This window comes from Myxine glutinosa, chromosome 3, assembly GCF_964187855.1.
Source record: "Myxine glutinosa chromosome 3, kmMyxGlut1.1, whole genome shotgun sequence".
In the NCBI taxonomy this organism is placed as follows: Eukaryota; Metazoa; Chordata; class Myxini; order Myxiniformes; family Myxinidae; genus Myxine; species Myxine glutinosa.
Genome location: NC_136263.1, coordinates 13,180,242 through 13,201,710, shown reverse-complemented (window position 1 = coordinate 13,201,710; position 21,469 = coordinate 13,180,242). Strand labels below are relative to the sequence as shown.

The window sequence follows — 21,469 nt, the reverse complement described above, 5'->3', positions numbered from 1 at the left end:
ACCAAATGTCCATCCGTCTGTCTGTCCGTCCGTCTGTCCGTCCGTTCGAAGGTACCGCAAAAACGGCTGAACCGATCGCAACAATATTTTCGGTGGGTAATCCTGGGATCTCCAGGAGTAAAATAGGCTATATTGTTTTTCCAATTTCAGCTTTGACCTCCAGCATTTTCAGGTTTGGACTCCCGCATAATGTTATTTTCCCGGGTACAGCACAAACGGCTGCACAGATCGCTGCACAGCTGCACCGATCGGACTCAGTGACCTTGGAAAAAGACCTTTTATCAGGACATGGGTTGAATCTCTGCTTGAGAGAAAGCCAACCCCCTCCCCGCCATCACGGCCATCTCTCCAACTCACAATCCCATGAGATATGCGGAAAGGACGACCCAAAACCAATTATCTTCTTTATGATTTGTATATAAACATAATTAAAAGTAAATAATGACCTCGGCCAAAGTTCGACGTGGGTTTAATCTCTACATGAAAGAATTCCATATAGCTATTTGGGCGGTGTATAAGCTAACAGATCGCTGTCTCTATCGATCTTGCCGAGGCTGTAACGGCGTAACACCTATCGGCTCAAAATCCTTTTAACTGTTGACTTGGTAGTTTTTACAATGAAGGAAACATTAACAATGTTGTTAAAAGTTTATTTTGTGATTAATTTGTGATTGGAGTTATGTTGTTTGGAATGAAAAAAGAGATATCGAGTTCAAGTAAATGACGACATGCCGTGATGGTTTCTAAACGTGAACTTCGCGGATCGCCATATGCAGATTCTCCACGGACGCACGATCGATGTTTTTATACGTGAACGTACCCGTTTGTTTGCAAACGGGTACGTTTTTCATGGAAGTCCTTCACAAACTTGCTGTCCATGTCTGACGTGCGACTGAGGGTGCTACAGGAATGTGGAATTTATTGGTTTCATACTTTAGCATTCGCCGTTTCTGCATTGCCTGTTTGCTTTTGGCCTCCCACCCGTGCGTAGCACGGGTATCTCACTGGTTATATAGCAGGATATCTCAAAAAGTTATGGACGGATTTGGAAGAAACTTGAATGGGGAGGTTGGGTGTGTGACGAGGACTTATTGGTTCAATTTTGGTGAAGATCCAGATCCGGCTAGAGGAGTTTTTAAGTGATTCGTCACCATTGGGAGATAGAGCTAAAACTAACATATAGCAGGATATCTCAAAAAGTTATGGACTGATTCAGACGAAACCTGGTGGAGAGGTTGGGTGTGTGACGAGGACTAATTGGTTCAATTTTGGTGAAGATCCAGATCCGGCTAGTGGAGTTTTTAAGGGATTCGTCACCATTGGGAGATAGAGCTAAAACTAACATATAGCAGGATATCTCAAAAAGTTATGGACTGATTCAGACGAAACCTGGTGGAGAGGTTGTGTGTGTGACGAGGACTAATTGGTTCAATTTTGGTGAAGATCCAGATCCAGATCCGGCTAGTAGAGTTTTTAAGTTATTTGTCACCATTGGGAGATAGAGCTAAAACTAACATATAGCAGGATATCTCAAAACGTTATGGATGGATTCAGACGAAACTTGGTGGACAGGTTGTGTGTGTGACGAGGGCCAATCAATTCAATTTTGGTGACGATCTGAATATGTATTCGAAAACGAGAATTATATAATTTTTAAGTGATTCTTCACCATTGAGGGATCGGGTGAAAAGCGATATATAACATGATATTTAAAAAAGTTATGGACGAGTTATGACTAAGCTAGGTGGATGAGTTGGTTAGGTGACAAGAACAAGAGGATTAGATTTTGGTTCAGGTCCGAATGCAGATCCGGCCTATCAGTGGGATACAAAACAAACTGTTTAGCCTGGCGGAGGGATGCGCTCCACTGAGTGCCACTCTAGTTTAACGCAGTCATTGACCACCAACTCCTTCTGCAGCAATCTCAGTGTTGCACACAGCTCAATTACTACAGGTTCACTGATCTTAACTATGCAGGAGACATGTTTTTTTTTGTAAACTGTCCACAAAGCCTGAAACAAAGCCCTAGTATACCTCAGGATGATGCAAAACTCGTCGGGTTGTGCAACAACTGGACGAAGATAAACTTATTGGCCATAACTACAAAAAACGTCAACCTGCCCCTCACATATTTGGCGATGCAGTCCAATTTGTCATTTAATTTATCTACCTTGGATCTGTGATAGATAAGTCCAATTCTTCTTCCCATGACTTATGTTCTAATGAATGGACTTCTCTTCTGTAGTAGTATTAATAGTAGTAGTGGTGGTAGAGGTGAATGAATGAATGAATGATCGTTTTAAGGCCATTTTCCCCACTAGAGCGGGGGTTAGCCTTGCGGGCCCCATGACAATCATGGTTCCCTGTTTGAGGCAATGTTTTTATGGCCGGATGCCCTTCCTGATGCCAACCCTTGGTCACGCTCTTACGATGCGCAGGGATACGGTGTACCTATTCTAAACCGGGGTACACACCGGGATCATTCATCCCAGCAAGCTGGTACTCAATTTGCCGACCTCGGAAGGATGACAGGCTGAGTCAACCCCCCTGGCGTTAACTCAGCGATCGACCGGGATTCGAACCCAGGATCCTAGGATCCCAAGCCGGCACCCTAACCGCTAAGCCAACACCAGGCTTGAAGTAGTCGTAGTCATAGTTATTTGTCCACAAGTGGGATTATCACAAATATATATTTTTAGGCCTTAGAGATGCATCCAATTTGTTCACCCAGCTCAGTCAGATGTTTGTTATTATTAAGAGGTTTTAACTTTTATTGTTGTTACCTGTGAGGTGTCGCAGGTCTACAAGAGTTGAATGCGGTTGGTGTTATTGTAGTTGTTGTTCTGGTACTAGTTGGGGTCCGATTTTTGAAATGTGCACCCATTGGTCAGACAGCTGCAGGACTCCACCCACATTTGTCGCTTGACTACACCCCCACCATTGCACCCAGACAAAATAATATGGCCACCATCTTGTTTTTCTGGTGAGCCTACAAAAGACATCAGGCCTGTAGGCCTCGGCTGATCATATACTGCCCAGGTTTGTTGCATCAGATTTCCATTTGCTTTGTTTGGGTCGAGTACGACTCACAAGGAGGGTCCCTGAAAAAGTCTGAGCAATGTCCATTAAAAACCATTTCCTTATTTTTTGAACCATCCCATATTGGGGATAACCAATCTGTGACCGTGTGACAGATCAGCGCATTTTGATATAACTGTGGTGGAGGGTGACATGGATGAGAGGTGTCGAGTTTTCTTTTTCTGTATACGTTGTCGAGGCTCGTATAAGAGCTAACACACAGAAAGTATAACAAATGGAGCAGAAGACAAAAGGGGGTGAGAGAGGGAAGCACAACAACAGTATGGAACAGGGACATTGGGAGATCTGTGGAAGAGAGAAGGCTGGATCAGGGTACATGGGATAAACAAGATGGCCACTACAAAGACTCTCAGGAAAGAAAACGGAATTTGAAGGTTGTGGGTTTGGAGTGGATTAATGGGGTTAGAAAAGATCATTATTTGTGAGGAGGGGAAGATAAGAGATGGTGGTGAACACCTGATTTAAAGACCTGCAGGGAAGAGAGAGTGTGGGATTGAAGAGAGTGTGGGAGTTTGTTCCAGAAGTGGGAAAAAGGAGGAATGAAAGAGTGAAGGTGAGCAGAGAGTCTTGATTTTGGCAGTTTCACGACTAGAGGGTTGCTGGTAGTTCTTGTGCGACCTGTAGGAATATTTGGGGGACAGAGCACAGACAGAGCAGAAGGGGGCAAGGCCGGAGAGGAGTCGGTAAAAGACAGAAAGGCCACTGACCTGCCTGCAGTGAGAGAGAAAGACCCATTGGCACAGCCTCAGCATGGGAGATTCCAATAATACTAAAAGCTTTCGTTTCTACAGCGTAAAGCCAAGCTGGGTGTGAGGCAGGAGCACCTGCCCAGAGGGGAGGTCAGTACTCAATCAAGCTGTGGATGAAAGCTTTGTATGTGGTGAGGAGCTCCGTCATGCCAAGAAGCTCCGAAGTGAAGATAAGAAAAAGCACACTGCCTTGAGGAACTCCAGGCTGGACAGGATGATAAGATTAGAGAATTCCGTTAAGAGCCTTACATTAAGGTCTGAGCTTTATGGAAGGAACTGCGAGATTGCCTTCAGTTGGATTTGCTTTCCAGGAGGCAAAGGTAAGTTGTTCCAGGGCAACTGCCTCACTACAGGCTTCAGTGTACCATGGACAGGACAGGAGGAAGGGTAAGACAACTGAAAACAAGATGGGATAAATCAGAGAGACAGAGAGACAGAGAGAGACAGAGACAGAGACAGAGACAGAGACAGCGAGAGAGAGAGAGAGAGAGAGAGAGAGGCGGAGACAGAGACAGAGAGAGAGCAAATAAGCAGTCAGAAAAAATTATTAGGATGAGTTGATGTCAGAGAAGGTAGAAATGTGAGATTAGTGTAGAAGTTTAATGGCTGCTTGAAGTCTATGCCAGTCGGCCTGAGTGAAATTCCAGACTCGCCAGCGCTGAGGTGGCTCTCTGAGAATGGCCAGAGAGATGTCCACTTTAACAAGCAAATGATCAGATGAACCAATTGGAGCAAAAGAACAGCAGACATTTGCAGGGAAATTGGTCGTAACCAAACCCAGAAGAGATGATGTACCATTAACTGAGATCCGGGTTGGGAAGTTTACAGATTGTGTTAGTCCCAAATGAGTCGCAGAAATCCTTTGCAGAGGTGCCGTGGCTGGTGCGAGATGTAACCACACCCGGCCAGCTGGCATGACAATTGAAATCATCACATATGACAAAGAGAGAGTTGGAATGAATGGATAGAAGTTGGTCCATGTTGTCAGCAAGCGAAGTGTAGATGGTGTCATCACTGTTTGTAGGACGATACAACACACATATGAACAAAAGGTGGGAGAGGAGGAGAAGCTGTAGCCAGAGGTACTGCTGGGCGTGTGGTGGAGTGAGGGCAGTGCATGGAGAGTGAGGAACAGAGTTTTGATAAAGATAGCAACCCCACCACCAGGACAAGACTCAGGTCTATTATACCGGAGGATGGAGTAACCAGGGAGAGATATTAAGGAGTCAGGGATGTGTTGAAGGACAAAGGTTTCTGTTAAGGAGATTATGTCTGGTTTATCAGATGCAATGTGGATGGAGAGATCTGTCAGGTTAGAGTGAAGGCCCTGGATATTTGAGGTCCACACTATTAAGGAAGGTGGAGGGGATGTATCGGGTATAAGAGAAGGGAGAGGGACGGTAAGACGAGGGAGGAGAGGGTTTGGTAGGGAGAGCTGTTGACAGTGTGTAGGAGATTGCAGAAGAACTAGGAGAGAGGGTAGGAAGGGAGGAAGGGATACAAAAGGCTAGGTGGTGATGAGATGAGGCACAGTGAGGAGTAATACGAGAGGGAATTCAACATGGGAGGAGGGCAGTAGAAGATTGGAGGATTTGAATGAATGAGTTGGAAGAAGCGAGGGTATGGGGATCGGGCAGCTTTGTGTATGTGTGAGGGGACAACTTCGAAAAGGAGAATGAATGTGGAGATTTGAAGGAGATGGGGGTGAGGGAGAGATTTAAGAAAGAAGGGTTTGGGGGGAGATTTGAGGGAGAATGGTGTCGGAGGTGCTTTTGAGAGGGGTGACGACGAAGCTTTTAGAGGGAGGGGAGATGATGAGAGAAGCAATGGCACAGTGCACAGTGAGCAAATGCACAGTGAGTGGCAAGATGGGAGGGGTAAGGAGGAGGTATAACAGGGGAGGAGTTAGGAGGAGGTAGATTGGAGGTGGTGGGGTGAATTGGCAAGAGAAAGGAGGTTTGAAAAGGAAGAAGCATGGAGAGGGAGGGAATTTTTGAAGGGGATAGATCGGGGGAAGGTTGTGATGGAATGGGGTAGAAGGGAGTACAGGCATGGAATGGGACGCTGGCAAGGCATAGGGTTGGTAGGATACGGGAAAGTAGAAGTGCAGGAGGGAACAGACAGGGAAGGGTTTGACATTGAAGATGGACAAAAGGAACGATGAATGAAATGGAAACAGCCAATGCAAACTGGGGTTCTTGAGATTTTCAAGTCAGAGATACGTTAAAAAAAGTTAGAGGAGGGGTTAAATAGAGGTGAGTTAAGAGTTTGGAGAAAGTAAGAGGCGTAAGAATTTGAATTTTTAGAAGCAGAATGTTTGAAATATCGATTTGAAAGCAGCCTTTCGAAGAACAAGAGGAGTGTATTATAATATAATGGAGAATTCAACATGGGAGAAAGAGGACGTTGAAACATTTCAAAACACCATCTGGGTATTCACCGAAACAAGGATAGGGAGGTTGGGAGGATGATGTAGACTGAGGTTCAAAAAGAAGGAGAAACCCCAATACAACCAGATTAACAAGTCAGGTGGAGCATAGCTCGAAGGATCGTGGAGGTGTATTTTAGCAGTTGGTTAGTATGGTAGAAAGGACTTGTTTTGATTTTTTTTTTTTTAAGTTAGGTAAAAGAAGGGTAGATTGAAAGAAAAAGGTTGAAACAGATCGTGGTGGTGCACGATGAATGGAAAGGTGAATCAGAAAAATGGAGGAGGAGGGGAGGGAAGAGACAACACGTGATCGTGGGTGGTGTGTGGTCAGAAGGATTTTTTAATTATTAATTTTAAGACATTAAACAGAGGGTATAATTGGGAGGAATTGAAGGAGTGGTAAAGGGATTGTGGTGAAAATAAAAAGACTGAAGGTAAAAGAGAGAAAATAATAAAAATCATCGCGGACACAAACGAGGAAAAGGTTATAGGCCTCAGAGAGCTCGATACGAAAAGTCTGATGAACACTCGCTGGTTGGCACAAATTTTAAAACCAAACCAAACCAGAAGCACACAGTAAACACAACAAAATAACAGTAAAAAAATGCAACAAAAATGACCGGGAAAACATATTTGAGAAGATCGGCGGAGAAGATGAAATCACGACAACGACTCAAGAATGCCTTTTCCCCCTCGAGTTTCGTTTTGAGGATTTTCTATTTTTACTCAGAAACAATAAGAATAACAAAAATTATACCTTGGATGTTGCTCCACTTGTGCTCGTTTTCTGCACATCTTGGTCCGATCCGGAGTTACGGCAAGCAGAGCTTTGATCCCCAACCAACACAGCGCTGAGAGAGAGCTTCCTGAGAGTTCCAAAAACCCTAGAGGGGGGAAATAAATTGAGGTTTTTCATGGATTTTCAATGGTGAATGGGCATCCATTTCTGGTCCTCCAACAGCGCTTATGACATTCTATATAAAAACAGCCCTTCACAGTCAGACAATGATCAATATTTAATACTAGCCGAAACCCGTGGAACATCCACGGAAGGGAGGATGTGGTGTATGGATAGAGTGTACCATTATGGATGGCATAGGGGATTTGCTTTTCCGAGTAAGAGTTAGGAAGAAAGATGAGAATGAAGAGTGTATATATGAACAACGATCGCCGACACCGGCACAAATGCATGCTCTGGATTGTCCACTCAGCGGACGGCTTGCTTTCGCCTTCGCCTGTTCAATCAGCAGACGGCTTGCTTCGCCTTCGCCCAGCAGATGCCAATACGATGGCGTCGTAAGATGGCGTCGTATCGGCAGTTAATCGGATGCTTTTGGGCCCCAACGTCGGCTAATTCAGATTTTTCGAGTATGGCTGTACGTGATAAACAAAGAGCGCGGTTCGTAGATCGTAAATCCATTAGTGCTGTGGGCATCGGGTCACTGGGTGCGGCGTAAAAGGGATAACAAAGTCGAGTCCTTACGGTATTATTATATAGATGAGCCCTTGGAAAAGAAGGGGAAGAAGAAGCTGGCTCTAACTTCTTGTGGATCATATTTGTCTGAGAGAATGTGGTTAGCTCAGCTTCCAAATTTCTCGGCCCTTGGAACCGATTATGCAAGCTAAAGCAAAGTAATCTGGACCCTGAGAATATTTGAACCACAAATAATTATTGGCAAGAAAGAAAGTACTTTAAAATTTTGGTACTAGTGTTTTTTGGATATCATCCCTATCATGTAGGAAGGTTCATGAGCTCTAAAATTCACCAACTCTCTGCCCTGGGTTTTATGGACTATGTCCATTGAGAATATCATGGACTATGGGAGTAGTACGGGAGTATTTGCTTTTTTTCACAGAACCTACACACACGAGGTTCCCACTGGAAGCCTATTGTTCCTGTAAGGGTCATTATTCTCACACATTTTGTGGAGACTATTCCGAGAAAAGTGTTATAGCTAGCTCTACGAAACTTTAACTCACTATAGATACCAATTTAACTTAGTGCTTCATGAATTTTGTTTTAGAAATTTTGACTTACATTGGCTGCCATTGCCTATGATGTCATAAATTTTAAACATCTTCTTCTCCAGAACTGATAAACGGATCAATGTGAAATTTTTAAAAATATGACTGATTAACCATGGGTATAAAAGGTTGTGAAAAAAAGCGTCATCGATCACGTGGTTTGGTGGCCATTGGTTTGGATTTAAGAATAAAACAAAAAATCCACTTCTCCGAACCCGCTTATGCGATCGATACGAAACTTGAAACACGTTTACATTCTGATGGGGGAAAATATTTGCAAACTATGACATCATCAGTCATGTGGTTTGGCCACCAACTTGAATTTAAGCAAAAAATAAAATAATCTTTTCCGGAGTACCTCTTAACGGATCAATGCAAAATGTCATACATATTATCAACTGCTGATGTGGGAAAAATATTTATAAAATATAATGTCATCGGTCACTTGGTATGGTGGCCATCTTGGATTTAAGGAAAGAATATTTGAAAATCCATATCTCCAGAACCACTCAACGGATCAATCTGAAACTCCATATGAATGATTGACAGCACATGAGGATTTTTTTTTTGCAAACAACGACATCACCAGTCATATGGTATGGCGGGCACCTTGGAATTAAGGAATAAAAATTGAAAAATCTATATCTAATGAACCGCTTAACTGAACCAAACCAAAATGATCGACTATCGTTAAGGAAAATTTATAGAAAACTATCTGAATGCACCCGGCATTGCCCGGGTTCTTTTTGAATGAATTTAATCTTCTGTACATAGGTCTGACGCGAGCCCAGTATCAGTTAGTGCTCAACAATTTCTTGTTCTTTCTTCTGCTGGGCCCCGCGAGAGAGAATTTTGAAAGTATGTGTTGCAATCAGTCAGATATTCCTATTAAGTGCATAAGTTGTACTTCAAGAGAATTTTTAAAGAAGAAGAAGATTTATTGCGAAATGGGCCCAGCCCAGCCGAGGCGGCCTCGACTGGCCTCACCACCTAGCCTATAACCTTCCCGGGGCCCGTCCCAACATTTTTTGTTTCAGAGGTTTCCTCCTATCTTTCACCGTTCAGGAGATTAGCGCATGCAGACAAACAAACAAAAAACAAACAAACAAAAACTTTCTTTTATATATATATATAGAAGAAGAAGATGATGATGTCATCAGTCATGTGGTATGGCGGCCATTTTGCCTGTTCTAGTTATTTTTTATTTTTTTTACTTCAATATTTTAAGTTTTTTTAATTTCGTTATTTACTTATTTATTACTTTTTATCATAATACCATATTGCTAGATTTCTATACATCCTGCCTTTCAAATAGCATGTAGAGTGAATTGCATAGTGTCACTTTCCATGTTGGTTGGACTCACTCCCGCTTCACACAACAACAGCCATTATTAAGTCATTACATAGCAGCACATTGCCTCAAAATGACAAAAAAAGCTTTGGGAACAAACAATGGAATGATCGAAAAAATGTACTAAAACACAACCTCAGAAATCAATTTTCCCCATGAACAATGCATAGATGTTGCTATTGTGCTTGTGGCTGTGCACTTACGACTCTGACCGTGGCTTCGGCATCACGGGCGGACCAGGACTGGACAAAGGGGTGCTGTGAGAGGCCTTGCTTGGAATCTGAGCAGCCGGAGAGGAGGCAGCTGTAGAAGTCATGGTGGCTGGAGATGAAGGCGATTGCGAGGTCCCCGGAGACGGGAAGCAGAAAGAGAGCACCTTCGATTGCCGTGCTCCTCCCCTCTTGTCCTCAAGGTGGGGCTACCACAGACATCACCGGCGCTTATTGGCATGAGGACATTGCCAGTACAACAAATTCACCAGTTTTCCAAGTATGATGGATTTGCTAATTACCGGTCATTGACAGCAATATGGCTTGGTAAATCCGGGAGAGGGGTCCCTCCATTGTGAGAATAATTAAAATGTTTAAAAAACACTTTGCAATCATGTACTGTGGCTGTGGCAGACATTTACAAACAAGATCTTTCGGGTCCAAGGCATTTGTGAGGCTGCTATTCTTCAATGTGGCATTTTAATGTTGAAATGTTCACAAAAGCGAACAAAGAGGTTAAATAAAAACCCGAAACCAAACCTCACAAGCACACACTGCCAGTCGACACCAATTGCATTGAGGTCCTGGGGTGTCCTCTACAATAGGATGTGGTGTAAATAGAGTCTGCGTCGATATAGCCACGACTATGTCTCATATTTTTCAATATTTGCTGCATGTCTGCGAATGTGTGTCTTCTAATTACTCGTCACAGCGTTATTCTGTTGGCTTCTCAACCAAAGCCATGCTCGAACACGTTGATCAAAGCTTTGTCAGCATGTCGTCGTGTCATGGGTGCGCTAACAGAATATCGATAGGCCCAGGAATGTTGCCTTTTTGGACATGATGTTTGCATTGCAGAGTGCTTAGCACACCAGAAACGTTTCAGCAATTAAAAAAAACATTGGAAAAATTGGAAAATGGCTGTAGAACCCACCTCGATGAATGAAAGACATTCAACGCTACACCCGATAGATTGAAAGAGAATCAAACAAAACGTTGACCTCTTGTACTACGATGACAATCAAAATTAAACTATGACAATTGCTACCATGACTACCTTTTGTGCTAATATGACAATTAAAATATCACAATTAGTTGTAAAAACAAGACCAATAGTCTAACAACCGTGTAGGCGAGCTCATTTAATCCATCAGTCGAAGAACATAGTATGACCTGAGTGGGGCTACCAGTTAGCAAATAATGGAAGTATTAAATTTTTTCCCCATAAATTCCACATTCCTGTGCCACCACCGTTGACAGCAGGTTCGTGAAGGACTTGGACAAAAAACGTACCCCGCCAGAATGTTGTAATATCCAGTCAATGGCGAAACTGCAAATGGGGAATCCGCGAATGTCACCTTTCCATAATTTCCTCATTCTGCTTTAAACTCAATAGCTCGATATTTTCATTCCAAACAGCATCATTCATCATTCGAATCACAAATTAATACTACGGCATTAATATATCAAAATAAAATGTTAAATCACGATGGTATTGAGATATTATCAAACGAGCGAACCGTCCTCATCTGTTCACTGGATTCGGGAGCAAGGTCCGTGTCGATCGCATTTCTAAATAATAATTGTATTGAGGAATTTTTGAAACCTTCTACCTACACTACGACACCTTCTGGGACCCTAAACCATTCCACATAAGATTATTGTACACCGCTCCTTCCTATTCCATCTCCAGGCCCTGCATGACATCATCGTCAGGCACCTAAGGGGGCCTGGCGATGACATGTGCTCAAAGGGAGTACTCAGTTTTCACACTGTTTGTTTGTTTTCGTGTTTGTTTGTCCGGGCGATATCTCAGCCATCCTTTGAGCTAGAAAGCTGTAATTTGGGCACAATAGTGAGAAAGTGCTTTGGCAAAAAACCTTTTTATTTTACTTTTTGATTAATCAATTAATTGATTCATTATTTAATTATTATCGATTTATTAAGGACTTATTTATTTTCTTTGTCATCTGGAACACAACAGTGACCAAGTGATTTGGCTATAAAGGATATTTTTGATTTATTGATTAAGCATTTAATCAATTAATTTTTCATTGATTAATGAAAGAATCCCTGGTGTTGGGCTAGCGGCTAGGGTGCCGGCTTAGGATCCTAGGATCCTGGGTTCGAATCCCGGTCAATCGCTGAATTAACGCCAGGGGGGTTGACTCAGCCTGTCATCCTTCCGAGGTCGGCAAATTGAGTACCAGTTCACTGGTAATTCCCTGCTTGTCGTTAAAGGCGGCAAAAAGGGTTGGCGTCAGGAAGGGCATCCGGCCGTAAAACATTGCTTCAAAAAGGGGACCGAAAAACAACAACAACCACAGTTCCCGAAAAAGGCCAACCCCCGCTTGCGGGGAAAAATGGCCTCTAAAGGTGTTTTTTTTTTTTTTTTAAATGAAAGAATCGATTCATTAATTTTTTTCGATGAATTAACTTTAATTAATTTTCAAAAAGTTACAGCTTTGGATGAAACACTGGTGGTTTCGGTATGCTATTAGCCAATTGATTAAGAAATTAATTACTTTACGATTATTATTTGTATATTTTAATTATGCAATTAATCAATCACGTATTGTACATCTCTCCCTCCCAATACCATATGTATGTGCTGCAGGGTGGCATGGCTGGGTGGCATCGCTGGGTGAAAAGGCCGTGCACTGGAGGATATGTTATGTTATTTATTTGGCATGGGGGCGGTGTACTTTTAATTTATCTATACTTGTTATATTTCCTTTTAGTAAAATATGCAACTGTAATGGTTACTAAATTCTGTCCCCCTGTCATGTGACTGGATCCTCAGCTCTGATTGGTGGATGTTTGTGAGGGACATATATACATACACTGGACGGACAGACAAACACTGTTCCAGACAGGTTATTATATTTCCTTTTAGTAAAACATGCAACTGTAATGGCTACGAAATTTTTATACATCACTCTTAAGTGATGGTAGGATGGCCAAGAGGTTTGCACACTTTCCTCTGAGCCATTTAGCCTGGGATCGAATGTTGGCCCAACTACAAACTGTCATCCTGGTGTCTCGCAGGCAGGGCAAGGCATCAATGTCTGCCGTCCCTCGGATGGACGTTAAATGGGAGTGCTGTCTGCTGGCATTAGTTGGTGGATGTTAAAGATCCCAGGGTGTTCTTCCCGATGAGTAGGTGAGCTATCGCCGGCACCCTGAACAAATTACAAATTCCTGCCCTAACCTACAGGGGGTGCTGCATCAGCGGCACAGCCGTGCCCCCCCCCCCCCAATCCTCGCAGACTTGTGCTGCATGTGAAAACAATGTATCAAATCCAAATCCATTTAGTCTAGTAGGAAGACTAGGTCCCCCTGCACCCCCCGGAGATATACTTCTAATCAGTGTTTCTAGATTGGAAAAAATGTGTAGAAAATGACTAGCTATGGCCCCAAGCTGAAAAAATGTCCCACATACCATTTTTATGCAAATTACTGCTGCAAATTTTATGCAAAATTATGCAAATTTTATGCAAATTTTTGATGAGGAGTAGAGTTGAGGGGTCTTTGAGGGCTTCATCGAGGTGCTCTCGGTTGCAAGACTGGGTCATTCTGAGAAGCACAGCAGGGTCAGAGATCATGATGTTCTCCTCCTCAGTGAATCTCTCCATCAACAGCCTCTCCATTGCCTCACACACTGTTTTGAGGCAAAAGAGGGACTTTGCGTAGGCCTTTCCACTGAGAACACCTTTGAGAGATCCACTTGTTACTAGTTGTGCCTCAAAGAGAATCTCTGCATATCCAGAACCACGCATCTTGTGTCCAGTGAGCATCCCGATGTAGTTCATGGATGTGTGGAAGGGTCCAATCGTTACTACATGACTAGCAAATTCATTTGGCCAGCGCCAGATGATGGGAAGGGCTTTCATGCAGACACCCAGATCAAATGTATTCAGGACCCATCTCTGACCCACCTCAGCAGTTGCTGCCTCGGAACGCTTCAGTAGCTCACGAACAACTGCGTTGTCTGTGATCGGTTGGTGGATAGGCGTGCAGTAGTCGACTGTTGATTTGCTGGGTGGGGGAGAACCAGTTGCAGAGGTGAAACCCCCTCGCCCAGGCACAGGCTGCAGGCCATTGCCATGCCATGCAGGCACCAGGCACAGACCGATCACAGACAACGCAGTTGTTCGTGAGCTACTGAAGCGTTCCGAGGCAGCAACTGCTGAGGTGGGTCAGAGATGGGTCCTGAATACATTTGATCTGGGTGTCTGCATGAAAGCCCTTCCCATCATCTGGCGCTGGCCAAATGAATTTGCTAGTCATGTAGTAACGATTGGACCCTTCCACACATCCATGAACTACATCGGGATGCTCACTGGACACAAGATGCGTGGTTCTGGATATGCAGAGATTCTCTTTGAGGCACAACTAGTAACAAGTGGATCTCTCAAAGGTGTTCTCAGTGGAAAGGCCTACGCAAAGTCCCTCTTTTGCCTCAAAACAGTGTGTGAGGCAATGGAGAGGCTGTTGATGGAGAGATTCACTGAGGAGGAGAACATCATGATCTCTGACCCTGCTGTGCTTCTCAGAATGACCCAGTCTTGCAACCGAGAGCACCTCGATGAAGCCCTCAAAGACCCCTCAACTCTACTCCTCATCAAAAATTTGCATAAAATTTGCATAATTTTGCATAAAATTTGCAGCAGTAATTTGCATAAAAATGGTATGTGGGACATTTTTTCAGCTTGGGGCCATAGCTAGTCATTTTCTACACATTTTTTCCAATCTAGAAACACTGATTAGAAGTATATCTCCGGGGGTGCAGGGGGACCTAGTCTTCCTACTAGACTAATTACGGATATCAAATCCTTCCTCTTCTCCAATGGCTTGATCTCTGATCATCAATTTGGATTCAGACCAGGTCATTCTACTCTGGACATGTTGCTACTGCTGTCTCAACAATGGATGGAGGTCCTCACTGCCAAACAGGAAATCAGAGCTGTCTCCCTTGACATATCACGTGCGTTCGATACGGTCTGGCACCCAGCTCTGCTCACCAAACTCTCCTCCGATGGTATCCATGGAAATCTCCACTCATGGCTTGCGGACGTCCTCTGTGGTCATCGGCAACGTAGGGCCCTGAATGGATTTCTCTCATCTCCCCTTCCTGTTCTGGCAGGAGTTCCCCAAGGTAGTGTTCTGGGCCCTGTACTATTTCTGGTCTTCATCAATGATCTCTCCGACTCTCTGGAAAATCCTCTCTATCTCTTTGCTGATGACTCCACTATCTGCCACTCCATTCCTCATCCCTCAGGTCGACAGTCTGCAGCCTCCTCGCTCTCTGCTGACCTGGACAAAATCACAGACTGGGCAAACAAGTGGAACATGTCTTTCAATCCTGACAAATCGCACACTCTGACAATGTCTCTCCGAAAGGACCAACTGGAAAACCCTCCCATCTACTTTCTCAACAATCCTCTCCAAGAAATTCTGTCGCTCAAGCTTTTGGGTCTCACTATCTGCCATGATCTTTCTTGGGAAAACCACATTTCCAAGCTGGCCTCCAAAGCCAGTCGCCGACTGGGCATCCTACGTCGTGTGAAGTCCTTCCTTGGCACACCTGAGCTCCTCACCACATACAAGGCTTTCATCCGCAGCTCAATGGAATACTGTTCCCCTCTCTGGGCTGGTGCTCCTGCCTCACACCGAGCTCGGCTTCACGCTGTTGAAACCAAAGCTTTCAGAATCATTGGAATCTCCTGCGATGAAGCTAACTCCGAGGGCCTTTCACTCACTCACCGCAGGCAGGTTGGTGGTCTTTCTGTCTTCTACCGACTCCTCTCCGGCCTTGCTCCACCAGCTCTCTCTGTGCTCTGTCCCCCAAATATTCCTACAGGTCGCACAAGATCTGCCTGCAACCCTCTTATGGTTAAACTGCCAAAAGCTAGGCTCTCTGCTCACCTTCACTCTTTCATTCCCCTTTTCTCCCGCCTCTGGAACAAACTCCCCCACCCCCTTCAATCCCACTCCTCCCTCCAGGTCTTTAAAACAGCTGTTCACCACCATCTCTTATCTTCCCCCATCCAAAACCTTGATCTTTTCTACCCCCGCTAATTCACCCCAGATACACTATTTTTTTTTTTTTTGGAAATTCCAACTTCTTTCCTGGAAGTCCTTGCAGTGTTCATATGTTTTATACCTCTCCCACCTCCCCCCAAGCCCTCCCCCTCCCACATTTCTCCCGATGTCCCTGCTCTCAAATGTTGTGTTTGTGTCCTTCCCCCTCTTTCCCCATCTTGTCTACCGCTCCCCTTGTTTTTTTTGTTTTATGTGTCGGTTTCACTTTTTGTGTGATGAATGTTCGCTCTTTCACGAGCCTCGATCTTGTATACAAAAAAAAAAAGAAAAAAAAAGTGAAAGAGGACAAAAACAAAAACAAAATCTGTGTTCCTCTGTAATGTGCTTTGTACCTGCAGAGATAAGGACAAATCAAGGTTTCATCAAATGGATGCAATCACATTGTGCGGACAGCATAATCACTTGTTAAAGATCCCAGGGTGTTCTTCCCGATGAGTAGGTGAGCTATCGCCGGCACCCTGAACAAATTACAAATTCCTGCCCTAACCTACAGGGGGTGCTGCATCAGCGGCACAGCCGTGCCCCCCCCCCCCCCAATCCTCGCAAACTTGTGCTGCATGTGAAAACAATGTATCAAATCCAAATCCATTACGGATATCAAATCCTTCCTCTTCTCCAATGGCTTGATCTCTTATCATCAATTTGGATTCAGACCAGGTCATTCTACTCTGGACATGTTGCTACTGCTGTCTCAACAATGGATGGAGGTCCTCACAGCCAAACAGGAAATCAGAGCTGTCTCCCTTGACATATCACGTGCGTTCGATACGGTCTGGCACCCAGCTCTGCTCACCAAACTCTCCTCCGATGGTATCCAAGGAAATCTCCACTCATGGCTTGCGGACGTCCTCTCTGGTCATCGGCAACGTAGGGCCCTGAATGGATTTCTCTCATCTCCCCTTCCTGTTCTGGCAGGAGTTCCCCAAGGTAGTGTTCTGGGCCCTGTACTATTTCTGGTCTTCATCAATGATCTCTCCGACTCTCTGGAAAATCCTCTCTATCTCTTTGCTGATGACTCCACTATCTGCCACTCCATTCCTCATCCCTCAGGTCGACAGTCTGCAGCCTCCTCGCTCTCTGCTGACCTGGACAAAATCACAGACTGGGCAAACAAGTGGAACATGTCTTTCAATCCTGACAAATCTCACACTCTTACAATGTCTCTCCGAAAGGACCAACTGGAAAACCCTCCCATCTACTTTCTCAACAATCCTCTCCAAGAAATTCTGTCGCTCAAGCTTTTGGGTCTCACTATCTGCCATGATCTTTCTTGGGAAAACCACATTTCCAAGCTGGCCTCCAAAGCCAGTCACCGACTGGGCATCCTCCATCGTGCGAAGTCCTTCCTTGGCACACCTGAGCTCCTCACCACATACAAGGCTTTCATCCGCAGCTCAATGGAATACTGTTCCCCTCTCTGGGCTGGTGCTCCTGCCTCACACCTAGCTCGGCTTCACGCTGTTGAAACCAAAGCTTTCAGAATCATTGGAATCTCCTGCGATGAAGCTAACTCCGAGGGCCTTTCACTCACTCACCGCAGGCAGGTTGGTGGTCTTTCTGTCTTCTACCGACTCCTCTCCGGCCTTGCTCCACCAGCTCTCTCTGTGCTCTGTCCCCCAAATATTCCTACAGGTCGCACAAGATCTGCCAGCAACCCTCTTATGGTTAAACTGCCAAAAGCTAGGCTCTCTGCTCACCTTCACTCTTTCATTCCCCTTTTCTCCCGCCTCTGGAACAAACTCCCCCACCCCCTTCAATCCCACTCCTCCCTCCAGGTCTTTAAAACACCTGTTCACCACCATCTCTTATCTTCCCCCATCCAAAACCTTGATCTTTTCTACCCCCGCTAATTCACCCCAGATACACTTTTTTTTTTTTGGGGGGAAATTCCAACTTCTTTCCTGGAAGTCCTTGCAGTGTTCATATGTTTTATACCTCTCCCACCTCCCCCCAAGCCCTCCCCCTCCCACATTTCTCCCGATGTCCCTGCTCTCAAATGTTGTGTTTGTGTCCTTCCCCGTCTTTCCCCATCTTGTCTACCGCTCCCCTTGTTTTTTTTGTTTTATGTGTCGGTTTCACTTTTTGTGTGATTAATGTTCGCTCTTTCACGAGCCTCGATCTTGTATACAAAAAAAAAAAGAAAAAAAAAGTGAAAGAGGACAAAAACAAAAACAAAATCTGTGTTCCTCTGTAATGTGCTTTGTACCTGCAGAGATAAGGACAAATCAAGGTTTCATCAAATGGATGCAATCACATTGTGCGGACAGCATAATCACTTGTGTATATCTCCATAGAAACAGAGGGTGTTGCTCTCACCAGGATTCGGACACCATACTGCCGCTCGACCTTCCCTTTGAGCTCCGCGAAGCAGATGGTGAGGCGGTCGTGGAAAGGGCGCAGATCAGCCGATACTCGTTTACCATGCAAACGCACTCCCACTTCGAGGAAAGGAATCTGTAAAACAAAAACAAAACAGCTCCTCCAAAAGAAAAATCTGTTATGCTCCATGTATTGGAATGGATGCCATGTACAAGAACGACCACCGACGACCCTGACCTATTCGATAACGACTTTGCTGGCTTTTTGCAACTTGGTTTGGTTATATAATAAGAATAATAATAATAATAAATAAAAATAATAATAATACTTACAATTACAATTGCGTATGCAGCCTGTGGCTGCTGGATGCATCATCGCTGGGAGCACTGTTCCACTGATGCAGTGCCCCCTGTTTCCAGTAAGCTGGTACTCATTTTGCCAACCTCGGAAGGATGACAGGCTGATTCAACCCACCTTGTGTTATTTAACAGTACGACAGGGGCTCACACTCAAGACCCTAAGATCTTAAGCCAGCCAAGCTTAACCGTTAAGTTAACGCCAGGGTTAATAATTATAATAAATAAGTTATCTTACAAGAAACTTCAACGCATGAGGCCATTAGGTCCATCGTGCCTGCCCAATGGTTGCCAACCTATAACCATGCTCTATCATCACACCAAAGTACACGATTTGGTGTCTGTTTGTCTGTATGACTGCTTTTTTGACTGCAATACATTCAGTCGTAACTTATCCAATCACAACCAAAATTGACAGGTGGCCGAAGGGTCACACAATGGGGGTTGTAGCGAATTAATTTGTCACCCTCCCCAAGGGTATTTTCTGTCTTGGGCAAAATCCATGTTAAGATAGCTTATCGTGGCATTTTTTCCAAGGCGGCTTTTAATAGCAAAAGTAATAACAACACCAATGATAATGGCATAATATTAATGTTATTAGAAAACAATATTAATACGAATAATATCCCCCCTTCCCAAGGGGGTTTTCCTTCTTGGGCAAACGCCATGTTAAAGTGTATAAATAGCTTATAGTGGCATTTCGTGGTGGCACTCCTTCCGGAACCAAAAATATTACAAACCACAAACACAAATGATTACCCTTTGAAACAGTCGCGACTACTGTTTAACAGGAAACTGAAAGAAATTTGGTGGAATTTCGACATCCTTGAGGGATTCTATGCTTATCCCGTTCACCACGGTAGAACACACCTGAGCGTAGATCTATTGGAATCTATATACCCCACAGAGGTAAAAACATGACCTTTCCTGCCACTTCCATAGGGGGTGGGTGTATTAGTCCTATTAAATGTCGAGCATCAACCAGGAAAGCAGCAGGTATCATTTAAAAAAAAGTTTTGGCATGACAGCCAGGAAGGATGACACTGACCGCCCAGACTCGATGCAAACGCTCAAACCAGTATGCCACCGAGTCTGGCGGCGTAATGGTTAAAGCATCTGGAGACTTCTGTCATACGAAATGGAGAGCATACAGTCAAAAACGTTGGTAAAGTCCAAACCTTTGGCCTCAGAGATTTCCATAAATCTCTGTCACAGAATTGACATCTCACTGACGTAGAAAGTCCTGCCTGACGTACACTTATAATATTTCTGCTGTGCCATGCCACTTCAACCCCAGTACTTTTATAAAACCTTCAAGACACAATTTGCGCACTACTGCACTGCTTGGCCCAACATATTTCTTTGAATTGGTGTAAATAGCATCATAGACTCAACTCAAAGATGTGTGCAATGTGGAAACCTTTGTATTTATTTTTAGCCGCACTTTGAGCTAATCCCAGCAGAGTCAATTCCACTATGCTGTCTGTTTCTCGCGTGAAGCTCAAATGTTCACGTCCTGTTAGTTCTGACAGTTCCATGCTCAGGTGCAAAAGGCACCCAAAATCATTGGAGCCTCACCTGCCAAGCAATGAGGTCCTTTAGCTTCTCAATTTTAACCTTGTCCTCAGGATGTTCGAGCTCGTATTTTTCATTGAAGAAAGCCTGCAGGTTGAAGGAGCCCATTAATACAAATTAATGCATTAAAGTCAAAAACATCGCTCCAATTGAATGACATGGACGTTAATATTAAAGGTCGCTGCTGGCAATGACATTACAGTAGGTCGTCTCTTAAATTCACAAGCAATGCAAACTCATTATCAGTACACAGTTGCTTGGCTCTTCAAAAATCAGAGGAAGGGAAACGTCAAAGTAATATTTATGAAACGGGTTCATTTTGAATTTACACCACAAGGTTTAAAGTACTCCCGATGCCCATACCTTCTCGTAATTGCTGAGGCCTCCCATTACCGCTGGGTCCACCATTCCGTTAAGCCGCAAAGCGAGTGGATGGAGTGGCCTCCTGGGATCGGCTTGATGCTGCTCCAGCAAAACTTGAAGCTCTGAATTTGCAGCACTCATTGTGGAGATGGCATTCTCCAGAGGGCTCAATTCCATCTAGCACAATCAGAGTGCAGTGGTTAACTGCGAGAGGTCCTCCAAAATGTGAAAGCATTTTAACAATCGGAACTGATTGGGATAAGGTCAAGATCATAGAATAATTTAATAAAATGAATTTATTTGCTATTTATTACCTCCACCACAGAAGGTGGAAAGAGGTTGTTACCCCCCTGTCTGTTTGTCTATCTGTGAGCAGGATATCTCAAAAAGTTATCGGCGGATTTGAATGAAACGTGGTGGACAGGTGACGTGTGAAGTGTGACGAGGAAGAGTGTGACGTGTGACGAGGAAGAGTTTATTCGATTTTGCAAAAAATACAGATCCGAAGCTGGATACGATAAAAAAAAATTCAGTTTTCTAAGTGATTCTTCATCATTGAGCGACAGGGCCAAAAAATATATAGTCCATGATATTTCAAAATGTCGTGGACGGATTATGATAAAACGAGGTGGATGCGTTGTGAAAGTGAGAAGAACAAACCGATTGGAATTTGGCTACGGTCTGGATGCATATACATATATTTAATAAACAGTAAGTAAATTCCTGCGTGTGGCTAGTGTGAAACGATTCTGACTCAACCTGGGCCTCGAACCCACGGACCTCATCACTTACGCGGTGACAGCTCACTGAGCTTTTGAGTCTCCGGGATATCCCCAGAGATTTCTCACACTAACACTGCAAGCATTATAATGGCTGATGTCTTACATGCC

The 21,469-nt window shown here is 44.2% G+C and overlaps 1 protein-coding gene across 1 annotated transcript in view; it reads right to left on the bottom strand.

Annotated features, from left to right (window-relative positions):
• Positions 1-21,469, bottom strand: part of LOC137423806 (dedicator of cytokinesis protein 1) — a 968,048-nt gene that overhangs the window by 170,679 nt on the left and 775,900 nt on the right. The window contains exons 45-49 of the mRNA XM_078773719.1: positions 20,580-20,756; positions 20,220-20,303; positions 18,283-18,420; positions 9,856-10,070; positions 7,034-7,160 (exon numbers count right to left, since the gene is read on the bottom strand). Of these exons, the coding sequence (XP_078629845.1) occupies positions 7,034-7,160; positions 9,856-10,070; positions 18,283-18,420; positions 20,220-20,303; positions 20,580-20,756 (741 nt within the window). The remainder of the gene's footprint in view (positions 1-7,033; positions 7,161-9,855; positions 10,071-18,282; positions 18,421-20,219; positions 20,304-20,579; positions 20,757-21,469) is intronic.